The sequence below is a fragment of the Monocercomonoides exilis genome (genome assembly GCF_001643675.1).
Source record: "Monocercomonoides exilis strain PA203 chromosome Unknown scaffold51-639645, whole genome shotgun sequence".
NCBI classification, from domain to species: domain Eukaryota; phylum Preaxostyla; order Oxymonadida; family Polymastigidae; genus Monocercomonoides; species Monocercomonoides exilis.
In genome coordinates, this window is record NW_027150596.1 from 596,253 (window position 1) to 613,683 (window position 17,431).

At 39.0% G+C, this 17,431-nt stretch overlaps 4 protein-coding genes across 4 annotated transcripts; 2 read left to right on the forward strand and 2 right to left on the reverse strand.

Moving 5' to 3' along the window:
• Nucleotides 1–1,915: 1,915 nt before the first annotated feature.
• On the forward strand, nt 1,916–2,164 carry MONOS_3844 (uncharacterized protein; the record flags this gene model as incomplete). Its single annotated transcript, XM_067873868.1, has 1 exon — nt 1,916–2,164. The coding sequence occupies one exon, from the start codon at nt 1,916–1,918 to the stop codon at nt 2,162–2,164; it is 249 nt and encodes an 82-aa protein (XP_067720854.1).
• A 338-nt stretch (nt 2,165–2,502) lies between these two features.
• On the reverse strand, nt 2,503–2,766 carry MONOS_3843 (uncharacterized protein; the record flags this gene model as incomplete). Its single annotated transcript, XM_067873867.1, has 1 exon — nt 2,503–2,766. The coding sequence occupies one exon, from the start codon at nt 2,764–2,766 to the stop codon at nt 2,503–2,505; it is 264 nt and encodes an 87-aa protein (XP_067720855.1).
• Nucleotides 2,767–4,866: 2,100 nt separating this feature from the next.
• On the forward strand, nt 4,867–5,679 carry MONOS_3842 (uncharacterized protein; the record flags this gene model as incomplete). Its single annotated transcript, XM_067873866.1, has 1 exon — nt 4,867–5,679. One exon carries the CDS (start codon nt 4,867–4,869, stop codon nt 5,677–5,679), a length of 813 nt encoding a protein of 270 aa, XP_067720856.1.
• Nucleotides 5,680–7,528: 1,849 nt separating this feature from the next.
• On the reverse strand, nt 7,529–17,108 carry MONOS_3841 (uncharacterized protein). Its single transcript, XM_067873865.1, has 2 exons — nt 13,432–17,108; nt 7,529–13,401 (listed from the first exon to the last, which is right to left on the reverse strand). Exons 1-2 carry the CDS (start codon nt 17,102–17,104, stop codon nt 8,060–8,062), a joined length of 9,015 nt encoding a protein of 3,004 aa, XP_067720857.1. The 5' UTR covers nt 17,105–17,108; the 3' UTR covers nt 7,529–8,059.
• Nucleotides 17,109–17,431: the final 323 nt, after the last annotated feature.

The following is a 17,431-nucleotide window of genomic DNA, read 5'->3' on the forward strand; positions in this document are numbered from 1 at the left end:
AATAAGTCGAATTTGAAATTTAATGTTGGTATTATATTGACATTTCTACATCAAAAATTATTCAAAATCGAAAAACTTTCAACCAAAGTCGAAAGTTCGAAAAACTTCAAATTTTCAAAAAGATGACAAAAATTAATACAAGTCAAAAAACATTGTTTTTGTTGAAATATCAATCACATTTGTAATTATAATGATTTTTCATCTTTTTTCCGGTGTTATTCTTTGCTTTCTTTTGACCAATTACAAATTTAAAATTATGAGAGAAATTTTGACATATTTTTATCTCATTTCAGTTGAAAGTAACCTTCTTCACAGAAAATTTACCATAGACAATTTTTATTTTTTTTCCTATTTTATGTAGAATGAAGATTACATTATTGACTCTCTTATTTAATGTTTTTTCATCACAAACAACTCATTTCTTATTGAAAAAAACAAATGTTCTAAGATGTGTTTTGAGTTTATTTTTGAAATAATTTTGGTTCGAAATCTTCATTATTTGCAGAAATCTACAACGCAAACATTGCTGATAATATTTCCAAAAACAACAGAATATTTTTATCTTTTGTGGAATACTTTTTATTTCACGTTTATTTATTTATTTATTTATTTATTTATTTATTTTTATTTTTTTTTTTTTTTTTTTTTTTTTCAGTGAAATTTTCGATTTCGATTGAAAGTTTTTCGATTTCGTTTACAACTTTTTCGACTTTGAATGAAAGTTTTCCGACTTTGAATAATAATTTTCGATTTTGATTGAAAGTTTTTCGACTTAGAATTATTTTTGGTGTATCTGGAAATAAAATAATTAGAACTAATAATTAATATTTTGCTAATATTGTGATTATTTTTGAAATCATAACTTTTTTCGGGTTGCAGATTTTTCAAACGATGCTTGTCATTGGGAAGAGCTTTCGAAATAAGATGCTAAATTTATCGCAACTGTTAAAAATATAAATGATTCATCTGAAATAAAGAAAAAAAGTTTCTTTATAGTGCTTTTTCACTTTTCAGTGATCATTAATCCATATGGCTAAATTTTTTTGAAAAGTGACATCAGATCAAAAATTTGACCCATGGAAGTTATTTTATTATCATTCCGTTTCCATAATTCTAATTAACAAAACAAACTTTCATAACAATGTTTGTTGGCTTATTGCAAACTTCTAAATGAGAAAAAATATTTTGAATCAAAAAATCATATATTCTGTTTTGTGATCAAAATTCAAATAGCTAATAAACAATGAATATGATTTAACTTCTCTTAGTCCATATTGGAATCACTGAGTTCAAAAATGCTCAAGGTATGTTATAATTCAATTTTTACAGAAATTAAAGTTTTCTGTTGATGTTTCTAATTTAAATTCGAACTGAAATTTGCATTGCCCAGACAAATAATTACATTTCATTCTCCAATTATTGCTTACGCATGTTAAAGGAAGCAATGAATATATAAAGTTGAATGGTTTGCTGTTTTATTTAGAGTTGTGTTATTTATTCTTTATTTTTCAATTTTAACTTTCTGTATGGATGCATAATTTGCAATAGAGCACCATTTCAGAGATGCAAAATGATAAAAGATTATGGAGATATGAATTCGAATCCATTTGAAGGATGAGTGAGCAGTTTTAGGGAACGGAGAATAATCAATTGACGATAAATGGGAATTAGGATACTTACCAAATGCTTGCGATTCAACATCTCACTCAACTTCAGGATCAAGCAATCATATTGGTTCTTCATCTGTCCGTGTACTTTCTTCAATCTTTCCTTTCATGAACATTATTACAGTCAATGAATCAACGAAACACTTTTTAAAGAATATCATCTTTCGAAAAACGTTCCATACAAGAAAAAGAATGGAATCAAAGTTTCAGTCAAAAAATGCTTGATAATGTGAGAGAGGTTCAACAGAATGACCAATAAGGAAGAAAACGGCACTCACTTCAAAAAGAAATTAGTAGAAGACGAAAAGAACAGCTCAACCAAGAAAAAGGGACCAAAACTTGCAGACATCGGAGAGTCTGGTAGTGCAGACACGGATGAAGAAGCAGAAAAATCGGATGGAATTGTCAAAGCGAATTGGACAGCAAACGATGAGAGCGCATCTTTGAATGCATGTGCACTTTCCAAGTTCAGTCTGGTGAAGTCGTTTAAGTCGTAGCAATGGATTGCTCAGTCACAAAACCCAGCTTACCAGTCTGATGCATTTTCATAGACAGTTCTTTCACTCTAGTGTGGCAATTCGATCAGCAGTTATATAACATCCATCGTGGGCACTCTGAGGACGTTGTCACCTTATGCCTCTGAGACGTCGCTGAGTCAGATTATGAATGCACTTCAGCAGAAATCAATCTCGCGCTTCATCTTCGCACTGACTGTGCTGTAGAACGAACAACTGCAGACTCTTCTCACACTGCGGCAGATGAGCGCCTTTCGAAAGTTTCCACATGCTTTTTCGTGGCAGCGGAGGCGGATGGTGCTGGAGGAGTCGTACAAAAGCTACAAATCGTCCCGCGGAGAGATCAGAGAAATTGTCTCATCGAAATCGTAGAGCAGCAAAAGAAAGTGCACCAAAATCTGATCAGAGGACATTCTGGCGCCGAGTGAACAAAAAGACACTCTCCCGCAGCTGTTCAACACGATCCACGAGCTGTTCACTCCGCTTCTGTCTCTTCTAAAAGGCATCATCTGCTTTGAATCAGACGAACTCCCATTCGCCGAAAGAGCACCAAATGCGCCTGTCTCTCGTGTGCCTTCAGACATCCCTCACCCGCCGTCTATGAGTCTGCTTGTTCCCCTTTTTCAACATCTCTTCGATGCACACTTTTTCTGATCAATATCCAGGCAGACACTATTTAGAAATGCATGTTGGGATGTGCCCGCTTCTGAAGCGCTATCTTCTTTCGTATTTGTCAGTACTGCTTCTTCGGGCGTCTCAAGCGAAACAGGAAATATTGAAGATATTTGCATTGTATTGCGCAATGAAACAGGAGCTTTTAAGCAAAGAAGCGATTTCTGTTGCAGCAGACGTTGCGCAGTTTTTGATGATGTGTACGCATCCGATTGAGAAGGAGCTGATAGTCCCCCAAATGAAGAAGCTGAAGAGATTATTAGATGAAAGAAAGATGAACAAAACGAATGAAAACGAAAAGACAATCGAAGACGAAGACAAAACGAAAAGCACATCAAAGAAAAAGGCAAAGAAAAACAAAAAGATAAAAGACGAATAAAATGCAGCAGTCACAGAAGAAGAAGAAGCAGAGGATGATCAGCCATATGTGCCGCTCAAGTCATTTTCGATACAAACTGTGCTGTGTTTGCAAAAGGAACATCAAACACATTCACAAGATGCTTCGTCTTCAGAGGAAGAAAAAGGAATGAAAAATGACTCAAATGAAAAGAATGAAGCCATTTTTCCTGCACGTTCAAATTGGATAGCTGCCTTCATTGCATTATCAGAAATAATATTACAATGCACAGATGACAAAACAAAGAAAGCTTAAAGTGTCAATGAAGAATCAAAACATTTAGCTCATTCTTATGAAATGTTCTCAAATGACTGAACTTTTTCTGATCTGGTTATGAATTTTGCAGGAAAATAAGCAAAAGAGTTGCCTGTTTTCAATCAGCTCTTTTTGATGAATAAAAAAGTGAGCAGAATTGAAGATGACGATTCATTCAATGATAATCCATTTGAACATTCTAATACATTTGAACGGATATCTTCTTCATCATCCTCTTTATCCTCCTCTTATTCCGAATCCTTTATCCTCCAACTTTTTCTTTTTCCTCCTCTGTCTTTTTGTTTTCAACGAAACCTTTCAACGAACTCAAATGCCGTTCCTCTTCATTAGGCTTCACCGCAAACATATGCAAACAGCAAATATCGTCCTGAAGAATCTCCAAGCGAAACAGCGTTCTGACAAGCGAATAAATCGCTGCTCTGTTCATCGCAATCATAAAGTCTAAAAATATCTCTGTGAAGAAAGGCAGCATGCACGGGTGATCACACATAATGGAAACAAATTCTCCACTCTGGGAGCCTCCAATGGAATGAACCTCTTCCCCACCTTTCAGTTAGAATTTCTTCCCTAACCAGGAAAACAGAGAGTCTGGAAGATCCATATAATTTCTATGGAACTCTGCCAGCGAAGTCTTCTGCAGCGCAGCTGGAGCGGACGAGGTCAGAAGAGTGGAAGAAGCAAAAGAGAGCTTTAACAGGTGAACACTTGTTGAATGCAGCTCCGATGGTCAAACGCCAAGGAGCTGCTCACGTCATGGAATTGTGTATTGAAGACTGCAATGGAGTGCATTAAAAGCTGTGAAGTATTGTGAGAAGGAGGCTTCTCGGAAGCTGCTTTGCTTTGACCTTTTGACTTGGATGAATGAGAAATTCGGAGCGAAGGGATGTGCAGGTACAAAAGACTGCGGATTTGCTGGAAAAATGAGCACACTTGCGAGAGGATGGCAGTGACGGACTGACCTGTTGAAACTGACCTGTCAGTGGAGCTGTCCTGAAGCTGAAAAGGAACAAATGTGTGTGTTCTGAATGATCGTTCGTTGATTAGCATTCTCCTGATTTTTTAGGATGCGCTTCTTCAGCCTCTCCTGTCATCTTCATTATCGCACTCAACTTTATCATCATATTCTTCTTCCTCTTCTTCCTCTTCTTCCTTCTCCAAATCAATGATCTGCCCTCTCTCCCTGGCTCCTCATTCATCCCCAAATCATTCGTAGACATTTCCACCTGTTCCACATCTTTTTCCACTTCCTCTGAACTTCTATCTGAAGTTATACCCAAATACCCATCTGCTTCTTCTTCTTCTTCTTCTGATCTCCTGTTCTCCTGTTGAATGCCATTGGATGGAGAAGAACTGCACACTTCAGATTTCATTGAATGCTGATTGTCTGCACCCTCCTCAACCTCAGCTTCTGCCCCCGCCTTCATTAACCTCAGCCGACTCAGCTCAAGCGCCTCCACAACCAGCAGCTCCATCGCTTCTTCCAGCTTTGCCTGCATCTTTTTTATTCTTTTCACAAACTTTCGGTGCGCTATCAGATACCAGCCTTTCACTCCATTTTCTTTTTCCTCCCTCTTCCTCTTCGCGCTCCTCCGGCACCGCAAGCGCAATCGCCGCTGGAGACAGAACCACATCCTCCGTCCTCAGCCCCACCTCTGACAGCCCCTTCTTCACAATCTCCCCCACTTCACACACTGCGACCCCTCACCCCATCATTTCCTTGTCAAACTTCATCATCACATGTCACGACTGCAGTAATCGCCATATCTGCAGTGGAGAGTCAAGCAGATCGTACATCAGCAGGAGCACATTCACATCTTCCTCTGCAAAGATCCGCTTGCTCACCGACTTCGTTCCCATCAAAGATGAAAGCAACGGAAGCTGCCCCACCAGCGGAACCGAAAGCATCGCTGAAAGCTCCACATCGTATGCACACACAACACCCCCATGCAGCACCGCCCGCCGAGCCACAACATATCCCAGCAGCGTCTGCAGCGCCCGTGGCTACAGCAGCAGCAGCAGCGACAGCGGCATGTGCCGCCCATACACCCCAGCTGCCTCTGGCACCACAATCCGAAGCCGCCTCTTGAAGTCGTCCATCGCTCCTGCTGGTGCGTATGATGCTGCCACCATCACCGAGGCATTCGATGGATAAATCGCAGGCGCTGATGAAGATACGGATGATTTATTACCCCTTTGGCATTCTTCTCTTTTCTTCCCGACATCTAGATTGCAGAGCCAAATTAGAGTTATGCTCCAGTTGGAGAAGAAGATGAGGATAGAGAAAGTGATAAAGGAACTGAGCGAAGCTTTAACTGCAGTGAATGATCATCCTCCATAAGTTTTTCAGTTACCCCCACAACGTCTGTCGATAGCTCTTCCTAAACAGAAACACAGCATCCCCGTCAGGATCAGAAATATAGATAATCGGACAATGCTCACCGTTTTCGTGCGATAAGAACTTTTAAACCATTTCTTCTCCTTGTAATGAATGAAAGTGAAAAGAAAAAGATAAGAAAAAAGCAAAAGAGAAAATTTCCTCCACAAAAGATGTGATTCGTCATTTGATTCAAAAAATGATTAATATCATTTTGAATTTTTGATTTCAAACCTTTTGATATTTTAATTGCAGATTTTATTCAATTTTAATTAAACATATGTAATCGATAAATATATTCAAATTCTTGAATTTTATTTTTCAATCATGAGCATTGAAACGTTAAAATTTTCATGATCATTAACTTTCAAAAATATAACACAAAATATACAACTTTTCACTTTTTCGTTTTTTCAACTCATTGAAATGTTCAAATGGTTATAATTATTCAAAAAATCAAAATGTCTATTTGAATAAACGAAACAAAAAAGGTCTATATTTGTGGAAATAATTGTTTACCACAAGTTACAACTGACTGTTTATTATTTAAATAAAAAATGAAAAGTTAGTAAAAAGATTATATGAAATAGATGAATTTGAAGCTTCATATTTTATAATGCCTTTTAAAAAAATACAATAAGAAATGATAAACAATATATGATGGGATAGGAATGATCGATATTTTTTGATCAATTGTGATCTTTTGTGGGACAACATTAAAGAAGAGGAACTTTTCAAAAAAATTTTGCCATATTTTAGCAGAAATTTTAGAACCGAAATTTCTGAAATGAAAGAAAATGATTTCAAAAATAATTTCCCATTTGCAAACGAATTTAAAAAATTTTCAAACAAAATAGTAATTTTTGCATACGAATTAATAATAACTTAAAACCTATCAAAATTTTCTTTTCTCTCTCATGATATTTTGTGATGGTCAGTTTTTCACTTTGGAAACGGAAATTATTTTGTGTTTTTATGATTTTCATGTGTATGAGAAATTTTTATGATATAATTCATTTTTTCCTGAAAATTATTATTATATCAAATAATTTTAATTCCTATGAAAACAGAAGATATTTTCATTTTGAATTCAAAAATTTTTATTTCGTTTGAAAATTTTCCATTTCAAACACAAAAATTATAAATTGGAATGCAAAATTATTTTGTTAGAAAAATTTTTAACTCGTTTGCAAAATTGTTAATTGGTTTGCAAAAATTCTCATTTTGAATAATTTTTGGTGTATTAATAAAAAAAGGTAAAAAAGCATGATAATTGTTATTCAAAACAAATGTTTCAGCTGAATAATAGACAACAATTTCTTTTATTCGCCTTTTTGCTTTTCTATTTTCATTTGATTTTATTCGAGAGAAATGTTCGAATCGTCATTTTTGTGTGAAAAAACATGATTTCAGAAATAATCATACAAGTGTCAAACGTAATTAAAAGAAATTGAACGATATAATTATTTTGGCTCTTTTTTGTGTCACCTTTTCGTTTTTTTGACTAATTATCAAACAGAAATATATGATGCAAAAAACATGTATTTGTATGTGATGACCCGATCAAATAAAACAAAAATAGCATCCCAATACCAAAAATGTAAATGAATAATCACACATTTATTTACAAGCTTCATATTTTTATAAAATTTTGAGAAAAGGAGGCATTTTAAAATATCAATAAGAAATATGCATTTTGAAATTTTTTTAAAATTGAAAAAACAGCTCGAAGCATATGAAATGATGGCTATTGATATGTTTGAAACTGCACATAGCAGTTAAAAACTTATCTGTCCGAGCTATTTCTTCTTCTTCTTCTTCTTCTTCCGAAAATTATAATAAAAGAGAACCAATAAAATTTGTGGCCATTCTGCAATTGTATGGATCAAAGGAGCAACACCACTATCCATTTCATCCGGCCAAATAAAAACTTTTCCCCACACAACACGCATATCCCCAATTCATTTAAAGAAATCCAATCTCTTTCTCCGTTTGGTGTTCAAAGCAGGCAAGGTTTGTTACTGACAGGTGTGCGTAATACTGGTTCCAACAACTCCAATGCAACATGCTCCATTTATTAACAGACCACAGCTTGGGCTTTTGGCTGTCAAAGCGACCATTTCTCTTTATTGGCTTCGAGCTTGTAACTTCTTCTTTTTCATCGATCTCGAATGGTTGTTGGTTCAGTCGTCCAGCCTTCTGTTTCACTTTCTGTTTCACTTTCTGCTCCGCTTCTCGCATTGTTCGGGTTCTCGGTGAATAGTGCATCTGCAATCGTGAATATGAACGCATCTTTCGGGAGATGTTGCACAAACACTTTCTTCAAATCCACAAGCGAAGGCCGCTCGCTCTCTTCGCTCGACAAGCAGCCTCTTGCCACATAGCAGAATTCACTTCCCTCTACATGCTTCATATTCGGCCTCTCCTCATTTAAGATTTTCTGCCCAGCCACTTCTGCCTCATAATCACCAAACGGAATCTGCAGCGTCAAACACTCCCACAGCATCATTCCTATCGAAAACACAACTGATTCCTTTGTTGCTCCCATCTTCTTGTTGATCAGCAGCTCAGGCGCCTTCCACCTCAGGCACTCTTTTTTGAAACTATCTTCATCCTCAAAGGCAGATGAGGGCAGAGAGTCTTCATCATCATCATTGCCACTGGCAGATGTTACAACTGTTGATGATGAGATGGAAGAAGAGTCTGAATCATCGGATGAAAGGAAATCGGAATGCATCACAATGCAGATCACCATGTGTTCAGAAAACAACACAATGTGAGGACTGAGATTGGCCAATGACTGAAGCTTGTTTTCCATTTCATCAAATGAGTGAAGAGCGAGATTAGCCACCCAGAACAGGATTTGAGCAGCTGTTTGCTCTCTTTCTTTCAAGGAGCCAATCGGCATCTCCTTTGTCTTGTTGCTCCCATGCAGCAGCATGAACAAAGAATCCCTCAGATCCACAATCAGCTTCTCATGAGGCGATGAACAGGCCATTGCATCCACCAGATTCGACATTGATGAAGTGGTTGGGCACATACTCTCCGATCGAACAAATGTTGAATCTGAATCAGTTGTCGAAGTGGTGGAAGTGGATGAAATGGATGGAGAAGGAGATCTCTTTCTCACCTCTTCCTCATCTTCCTTCTCCAATGCCCATTCTGGAATCTTGTCTGAATCCTTTCCAAGGATATATTCAGTGGAACCACTCTCACTCAACAAATGCTCCGATGACTCTGAATGTTGCATATTCGTCTCATACACCCTCTTCTTCATCCTCTCATCATTCTTCTTCTCTGCCTCCCTCTCTGCTCTCCTCCATTGCTCTTCAGGTGACATCTCCATCGTCACCATCTCAATCAGCTTTGGATCTTTTCTGATATTATCATTCACAATCTCTCTCAGATCTTCGGCTTCATTCTTCACTTTTCTCCAACGAACAGTAGAAATCACAGCAATCATCAAAACAACAAAAAGAACAATTGCCATAACAATTACAACCAGAATCCACCACGACTTCTTCTCATTTCCACCTTCAACGATCCTTTCATCTCCTTTTTGTTCCGGCTCACTTCTATTCTTCAGAATGAATGACTGGGTTGATGAGGGAGAATCGGCATTCCCAAACAGAACGCATAAACTAACTTCAGTCTCTTCTCTCACATTCTCCAATTGTGAAGATGTTGCGACTGTTTGTATTTCATTTTCTGAAGAAAATCCATCTTTGTTTATCTCGTGGAGTTCAATGAATTCCTCGTCTCCACTTGTGAAGCACAATTTCAAGGTCAGGTTGCAAGGAAGAAGAAGCTCCCCAAACAGGGTCAGATTTGTTGCACCAGAGGATATTGGTGAGCTCTTCACTTCATGCAGCACAGGGATAAACAGTGCCGATGGTCTCTCGCTGGCTATTCCGCTCAGCTCACATCCGTCATTCAAGATCCACAATGAGGAATCTGGCAAAACTCCATCCCCTGCTTTCACACTTGCCATATCGAGCTTGGTCGAATCAGAGCACAAAATATTTCTTCGAGCTGAAGGATACAGCTCAATCGCTGGATTGTTGTTCACAAACTCGCCTTTCTCGATTCTCATTGTTCCCCCTCTTGCTGAAAGGCCACCATCATCAGAGTTTGTGAAAGTCGTGTCACTTATCACTGATTTGCTTTGAACCACATCCACAAGCGATCCGTTCCATTCGCAAATGAAGGGATCGACATTGCTCATGTGCGGCCCATCTGTTTCTATTTGCTTTTCTCCATCAAACAGGCATCCTTTAATCTCTATATCTTTGCAAAACGACAAAGAAGCAATGCTTCCCGTTGTTTTGCGTGTTTGGCATCTTGCAAACGAGCAATTGGACAATTTCGCAATGGAGTCAAATCGTTCAATTCCAATTACGCTTGCATCCTCTCCCACACATGTGATATTCTCAATGAAAGAAAGCGACAAAGAAAATGAAGCTGATGAAGTCTCTTCATTCAAACTCTTGCTCTCGCCTCCATTGACTGCAATAAAGCATCCACTGCGCACTTCCACTCCATTTACATCCAAATTCTCCATCTTCACTGATGCATTTCCACTGATCTGCACAAAATCCTTTTCAACTTCCACATTTTTGACAACAAGATTGTTGACTTCCGTCGACTTCTTGATACAGACGGCAGCGTCGCATTCAAACGAAAGCGAAGAAATGTTCACCTTGTTCAGGAAACATTCGCCTCCATCGATTGAGAGCAGACAAAATGGAAGAGATCTTTTTGATCCTCCAAGCAAGTTTCCTGCCTCGAATGAACATGCATTTAGTGTTGCCTTGCCAGAGTCAACCTTCAAGAAAGAAGTGCGCTCTGTTTGCAACACAATCTCAAATACGAACAGAAGGGATTGTAGCTGCACATTGCCACTTGTGCGAACCACGAAATCCTCAGATCCCTTTATTTCTCCTTTCACAGTCACAATGCTGCCATTCTCCTGCAATCCCCTTAGCGTCAATGTCTCGAGCACAACTTCTTCGTCCACAATTGACTCCTCATCGACAAACAGCTGACTGAAAAAATCATGAGTCAGATGCCGCAGCCCAAACCCGATTGTGGCACATGGCAGCTTCGGTTTTCCACACTGCTGCTCATTGCTCCCTCCGTTCCCTTCTTTGCTCGATACCACAATGGTGTCAGATTGATACTTCACAATCAGACTCATCAGATCCAGCGCCTTCTCCTTGTAATCAACCTCGTCCATCCCGAATATTGAATTTTGTTTGATGAATTCTTCATCGCGGAAGTCGAGGTTGAACTGCGTTTCGTTGATCTGGCTTTCAATGTGGTGGCACTCGATGAACACGTCATTTCCAACTTTCGCTGTGTTTCTTCTGAAAGTCACGTTATCAAACACAAACTTCAGTTCTCCATTCAGTCTGGTGGAAAGATACACGCCTCCTCCTTTTCCCTCGCTCGCTGAGCATCCACATAGCCTGACACTTGCATTCTTCAGCTTGAATGATCCTTCTTCATTCAGCGCGAATAGAATTGCACCTCCCTTTGTGCTTCCACCTGCGCAACACTCTTCCAGCGCAGACGATTCAATATTAACTTTCACTCCACAAGTGCATGTGCTGCATATCAAACTTGCATCTGTGTCTTTCACATTCACTGAGGAGAAAGTGCAATTCTTTGCAACAACTTCGCCCACATCATTTCTTTCGTTGTTTTTGTGGTCTCTGCTTTCATCTTGCACCTTCACCAGACTTCCACATTCAGCTTTTGTTTGTGAAACACTGCATTCATCAAACAAGCTCTGGACTCCCGAAAGAATCACAAAAACACTTTGCTTCGCTTCAAACGATGTGATCATGCACTTCCATAAACGCAAAATTCCCTTTTTCGCAAAGCATAGAGCAGCATTATCCATTTCATCTTCGATTCCATTGGTTGACAGTGAGCAATCGTCAAATTCAAGCATTTCACCATCGCTTTCGAATATGCCTGTTTTTCCATTTGGCTGCAAGCGATATGTGCAAACGTCAAGTGCTCTCAGTGAAAGAGTTATGCTGTTGCTTATCCATACAGACACTATTCTTTCTTCTTTGCTCCCAATTTCAAGAGCAGAACGCACAACTTCATCTCCTCCTGAACCTTGGGGCTCAACAACCAGCCCAGACAAATCGCATGAACCTTCCACGCTTGCCTTTTCTTTGATTTCCACAGTCTTGCTGCTTGCATCTCCGACAATATGCTTCAGCCCCATCCACATCGACTTGCAAGGATCTTCATCGCTTCCACATCTCGCAACATCGTCTCCTTCTTCCCACACAACCACAACTGAATTGCTGTATTCAATCAGAAATCTGAGGAGATCCGTGTTGTTCCGCTTCTCATCAGTTCCCACAAACAAATTCGAGTTGTCGTTCAACCCATCAACGCTGAATGCAAATGTCTGATTTGTCACCGATTCATTCAGATCGTTGCTGAGGATAAATATGTTTTTGCCAAGAAATGCGTCATTGCCTTCGAAATTAACATTTGTAAACATAAAAGAAAGATCAGAAGCTGCCTGTTTGTTGTTCAAGAAGAGGCAACCTCCCTTGCCAGAATTGCTCGTTTCAGCAGCACATCCTTTTATCTCACAACTACTCACTTCAAACAAACAACTTCCAGATAGGTTAATGTTTATCGCTCCACCTGTGTTGCTTGCAATTGACTTCACATTCGTCATATTACACTGTTCCATCTCAATTGCATTTTTTGCATCTTCGCTGAAAAGAACTGCGCAATCTGTATTTGCATTGGACAAATCTGCAAATGTGCAGTTGCTGAAGCTAACTATTGGATCGTGGGATTCTTCATTTTCAGCTCCAAGAAGTGACAATTCCAACACAGGCTTTGCTGTTCTTATGTTGTGAATGGTTGTCCAATTCATAATCAGTGTTGCTCCACTGCATCGCATTATGGAGTATTGAATCTCTTCGCTCGACTCTTCCTGCATTTCAAAGATGCATTTCTGAACTTCCAATACTCCGTTTTGTGATGTTGAACTGATCAAAGTGTGCTTTGTTTCATCAAAGCGTTTTGGAAACTGAAGAACTGTGTTCATTATCAGAGTGTTTCCCTCAGAAATAATAACGCTGTCTGACTCTCCTCCAATTATTGACTTTATTATCACAATGATTTGGCTATTTGCTTTTGTTTCGACACTCATACCTGTCAGATCGGTCTCCTGCTCTATTGCTGAGCGTCCAGAGAGTGTTATTCGTTTCTCATCACCTGCAAGTCTGCGAACTCCATAATCCACACTTGCACATGGGCACACTTCCATGCCACACCATATTCCATTATCTCCTGTCAGCCCATCCACTTCAATGACCAACGAGCTGTAACCTTCGAGGAAGATGAGAAGATCAACATCATTTTCGAACTTTGATCTGTCTTTCCCCATCAGCGAGTTGTTCCTCTCAGTGATCTTTGCGTAAAATGAAAACGTTGATGCTGTCACAGTCTTTCTCAAGTCTTGGCAGACAAGATACACATCTCTCCCACATCTTGCTTCATTCCCTTCCACATTCATTCCGGCCAAATCAAATCTCGATGATTCACCCTCAAATCCCAGCCAGAGTCCTCCTCCATGTCCACTTCCATCTCCTTGCTCCGTTCTTCCAGCAATGCATCTCTTTATTGATGTGGCATCGCTTGTTAAACTGATTCTTAATTCGGCGCTGCCTCTCATATTCAGCTTCAATCCTCCTCCATTCCCTCTTTCTGCAACACAGTCTTCAATGGTTGTGTTTTCCACAACAACTCCACCATAAGCAATCACTCCACCAATCAACCCTCCATCTCCTGTTTCCAAATTGATTCCGCTTCCATTGCAATTAATCACATGAATTTCATTTGCCTCGCTTGCCTTTATCAGCCCAGAATCTGTGAATTGACAAGTACTCCAATTACACATGCTCAATCTCAGAACACAACTGCTTCCTGCATAAATCAAGCTGCATCCTTCCGTGCTGCATTCGTTGGCATTCATTTCATTTACAATGAATGATCCTCCATTTGCAATCTCAATAAATCCATTTTCACGGGATAATGAGATATTTCTCAGATCGACATTTTCAATCACAAATTGAGATGCGTCTCCGCTTGCAGTGAACCCAGATTTCATAAATTTCATTGAGTCCAATTCCAGTGATGACACTTTCACTGTTCCTCTTTCCACAGCAAACAACGAGTATTGTATCGCATTCACACCAGTCGAAAATTGAAATCCACACTGATTGAATTCCAACGTGTCTTTTTTCAAGTGAAACAGCGTTTCATGATACTGCAGAACTGAGGGCAAGCTCAACACAAGATTTCTCATTGTTGTTTTGTTCGAAACATCAAACAATCCCTTGCAGCTCTCTTCTGCACACGATGCTTCTCCGTGGATCACAAGCAACCCCCCATCTTCGGCTGCATCAACATCTGTCTGTGTTTTGGAAAAGACAACAGTTTCACCAACATCCACTGTGCTCTTAACAATAATGCTTATCGGAGAGCCATTCGCTCTATTCACCGTGAAGCTCAGCGTTCTGCATTTGAAAAACGAAAAACCACAACGAGGATGATCGTCACCAGAAGCAGACACTTGAATCCCACTTTGAGGCACATCTTGAGTGTAGCAAAGAATGGGGACGATGAGTGAAGTGTTGCTGGCATCGCCTATCCCTTCTGCATCACTCGCATCTTCATTCATTTGCAAGACAAATGCGAATCTCTCAACTGGGATCAACTCCAGATGATTTGATGCAATAAACACGTTCCTCCCATGTTCTGCATGATTTCCGTTGAACACCACATTCACAATCTCAAACGCATCACTTGATGAAGACAACGCCAGAAATAATCCTCCTCCTCTTCCAGTGTCACTCACTCCGCTTGGATTTCCATTCCCGTTCTCAGCCCCGCAATCATGAATCTCTGTTGCAGTGTTGCTTTGCCCAATCTTGAATGATCCTCCCTGCATCAGACTCCAATCGATACATCCTCCGTTTCCTTCACTGCATGAGCAGTTTTTGAACGTCACATTTTTTATCCAAATTGGATCGCTTCTTCCTCTTGATGCCGAGAATATTCCACCATTTCCCTCTCCTTTTGAAATGTTGCAAAATGTCACATTCATCAGCATGCTTTCTTCCGCTCCACTCTCAACATATTCTTCAAAGAGCGAGCAACTTGACAAGGCAATATGCTCAACCAAGCAGTTGTCCATTTGAAACTTGGAAAATATGACGCGAAACAGAGGATTGCTCCAAATTCTTTCAGCTGTTTCGTCAAGCCCGGAAATGGTTACGCTTTTCAATGAAAGCATCTGTGAAGCAGAACCCATCGCAAACAGTGAAGCAGAAAAATCAGCGGAGTTGTGACGAATGGTAACAAGCGATATTTTCATCGATCCTGAAGTCAAAGTGAACAAGAATGATGAAGGATCCAGCGAGGATGTGTTAATGATGCAATTATCAGCACTTTCACCTTCAAATGAGGCTTCTCCCCCATCGATGATCATTGCCAACGGGGAATATATCGAATTCAAAATGTGAACGGTCACTTTTGCACCCCTTTCCAAGGTGTTGAATGCTTTTTCAATTGTTCCACACGGTTCGTTTAACGACAACCCACATATTGTTCCCGAGATCACATTCGCTCTGCAATATGTTGTGCGAATTGTTGGAAGCCAACAATCAAATGCAGTTCCACTATCATTGTAATGCACTCGATTTTCTGGTGTTGTGGAATATGATGATTCAAACGGATTGACATTGATTAATGAATTTGAGATTTTTATATCGTGTCCCTCGTTGCATCTGGCTTTGTTTTCAATGAAAAGACAAAAAGAGAATATGACAGGAGGAGGATCGTTATTCATCCATCCAGTTGAAGAGAGTGATATTCCTCCACCTCCACGGTCATTTGCTTCTCCTGTTCCATTTGCAATATTGTTCGAAAACAAGCAATCAGATAATTCATATGAAAACGAATGGTGCTCACAAAAAATTCCTCCTCCAAAAGATCCAGCTTCATTGCTCTCAAATTTGCATTCATGAATCACTCCTTTCTCGGTTCCATGACTTTGATGCAAGCGTAATCCTCCTCCATAATTTTGAGTTGCAACGCATCTGTGAAAAACGCATTTTGATAAATGATAGTTTCCATTCAAACCATAAAGAATCATTCCTCCTGCAGTTGATAAAGATTCACATTTTGTGAAATTGCATTCTGTCATATTTACGCCCAATCCAAATTGAACATCAACAGCTCCATCATTTTGTTGACTCATATTGCGAAAGCTACATCTTGTGCATTCAAGAGTCGAGCCACCCGTCAAATAGATTGAACTTCCAACACCTCCAACGTAAATGTCATGCCATTCGCAATCAGTGAAAGTATTCGAATCATTTGAATCAAGTCTCTGCTGTGTCATATGTTTGTTATTTGATACAGCTATGTTTTCTTGACGGATACAGCTTTCGAAGGTGATGTTGAGTGCTGCAAGTGAAGAAGATGGACGGTTCACTGATCTTGTAATTCCCCCATCAATAACATCACTGACTCTATGAAAAATACAACCATCGAGCGTTGTCCAAGTTGCAACTGATATCGTTGGGGATACAGACCGAACCGGAAATGTTGATGTGATGTTGTGCATTAAAAGGCAGGTGGCAGAAACTGAACAACAAATATCTGCTGCCAGGAGTGGAGTTTTTGACATCTCAAATGATGAAAGCAACGAATCGGAAAGAGAAATGAATGCTTCTTTGTGAAATGACATTGCATCGGATGATGAACAGAATAAGCCTGGAATTGGTGCGAATGAGCGAATCGAGGAAATTGAAAGATTTTTAGCATCTGTCACTCCTCCATCAATCACAAAAAAACTGTATTCAGAAGAAGAAATTGCAGCACAGCTCATGAGGAAAAGAATTGATTGCTCATTGATTCGAAAGAAAGATTTATTATTTGATGTTTTGAGAATGACACATGAGCATTCAAATGTTGTGTTTTGAACATTAAAAGATCCAATAATTATTCCTCTTTCAGCTCTTTCTCGAGCAGAAAGTGATAAAGTCTGATCTAGCTCACAATCATTATTTTTCCAGTTTATTTTATCTTTCCATTTCACGGCAGAAAAGTTTTCTTGCATGCAAGCCAATAGAAGAATAGATAATATTTTCATTGAAGCCTGATGGAAAAATTGTGCGCTATCCCCCTTTCAAAAACGGAAAAGAGCAAAAACAAATTTCACAGATTTGATCTTAATCATATTATAATCAAAGTTGATTTTTCGATATGAAAAATTTGAGTTGATTTTTCTGTAACATATTTTTTTTATTTAATAAGAATATATTATTATTTGTTTATTGATGATACTGAATTTTTATGAAACACTTTTTTCTAAATATTATTAAAGATTTGATAAAACTAATTTAATATTTTTTCCTTCCCACCCACTTCCCCAATTGGAAGAGAAGTTTTATTTTATTTTGTTGTAGTTAAATTATTG